The sequence below is a fragment of the Sinohyriopsis cumingii genome, chromosome 3 (assembly GCF_028554795.1).
Source record: "Sinohyriopsis cumingii isolate HCF-2022 chromosome 3, ASM2855479v2, whole genome shotgun sequence".
NCBI classification, from domain to species: domain Eukaryota; kingdom Metazoa; phylum Mollusca; class Bivalvia; order Unionida; family Unionidae; genus Sinohyriopsis; species Sinohyriopsis cumingii.
In genome coordinates, this window is record NC_142963.1 from 116,653,392 (window position 1) to 116,654,487 (window position 1,096).

The following is a 1,096-nucleotide window of genomic DNA, read 5'->3' on the forward strand; positions in this document are numbered from 1 at the left end:
TGAACAGGCGTGCGTTCAGACAGTTTCTATCAGACCTGAACGAGGAATACAGTGAGCTACTGATACACTGCGAAGTCAGATGGCTGTCTAAAGGGAAAGTACTGTCACGGTTCTGGGCACTGAAAAATAGTGTTTGTGTCTGTAATAGATGAATTGCCTACAGAACGGGAATGTCTGCAGAATGATGACTGGCTTAATGACCTGGCATTTTTGGTGGACATCACGTCTCATTTAAACTCTTTAAATGCGAGGCTTCAGGGAAAAGACAAACTGTTCACAAATTTGTGCGATGGCATTTCTGCATTTAAAATGAAACTGTACCTGTTTATCCGACAGCTGACAGAACGGACTTTAGAGGTGTTTCCAACTCTGAAGACACTTGTGGTGGAAAAGAAATTTGACCTGTTACAGTACAAGGTTAAAGTGGAAAGTCTTTTGCATATCTTTCTGTCGAGATTTCAAGAGTTCACAAAAGAGGAGGATAATGTTGCCCTCTTCATAAATCCGTTCGTATTTCCGGATGCCAAGATCTGCCAATTACAGCAAAACCTTCAGCACGAAGCAATTGATTTGAAATGCAATTCTGCACTGAGATGCAAATTCCTGGAGCTGCTTGCTTCACTCTCAGCTGATCATATGATCTCATTCTGGCGACTATTGCCTGTCGAACAATTTGAACACTTGCGTTCATTCGCATACAAATATATTTGTCGTTTTGGTTCGACTTATAGATGCGAGCAGTCATTTTCCGCAAAGACAATTATAAAAAACAAGCAACGTTCCAGATTCACTGACAGTAACCTAGCTGCGCTTATGACTTTGGGCACGACAGCTTTGTGTCCAGATATTGATAAACTGGCATCTGAACTTCAGTAACTGGTTGTGAAAAACAGTTACAATTGTAAATTAATTATATTAATATCGGTTCTCGAAACTGATTTAAAATTGTTAAATGAACATTTGATATAAAACTGAAAATGACTGTAGTGTAGGACTGACAATGACTGCTTTTAAAGTTTTAGAATTTGGTTGCCGAAAGTTAATAAATTTAAGAGTGATATTACACGACTTTTATAATTTTATAAACATTGATAAA

The 1,096-nt window shown here is 38.1% G+C and overlaps 1 protein-coding gene across 1 annotated transcript; it reads left to right on the plus strand.

Annotated features, from left to right (window-relative positions):
• The first annotated feature begins 309 nt into the window (after positions 1-309).
• On the plus strand, positions 310-876 carry LOC149803662 (general transcription factor II-I repeat domain-containing protein 2B-like). Its single transcript, XM_089953971.1, has one exon. The coding sequence runs from the start codon at positions 310-312 to the stop codon at positions 874-876; it is 567 nt and encodes a 188-aa protein (XP_089810097.1).
• Positions 877-1,096: the final 220 nt, after the last annotated feature.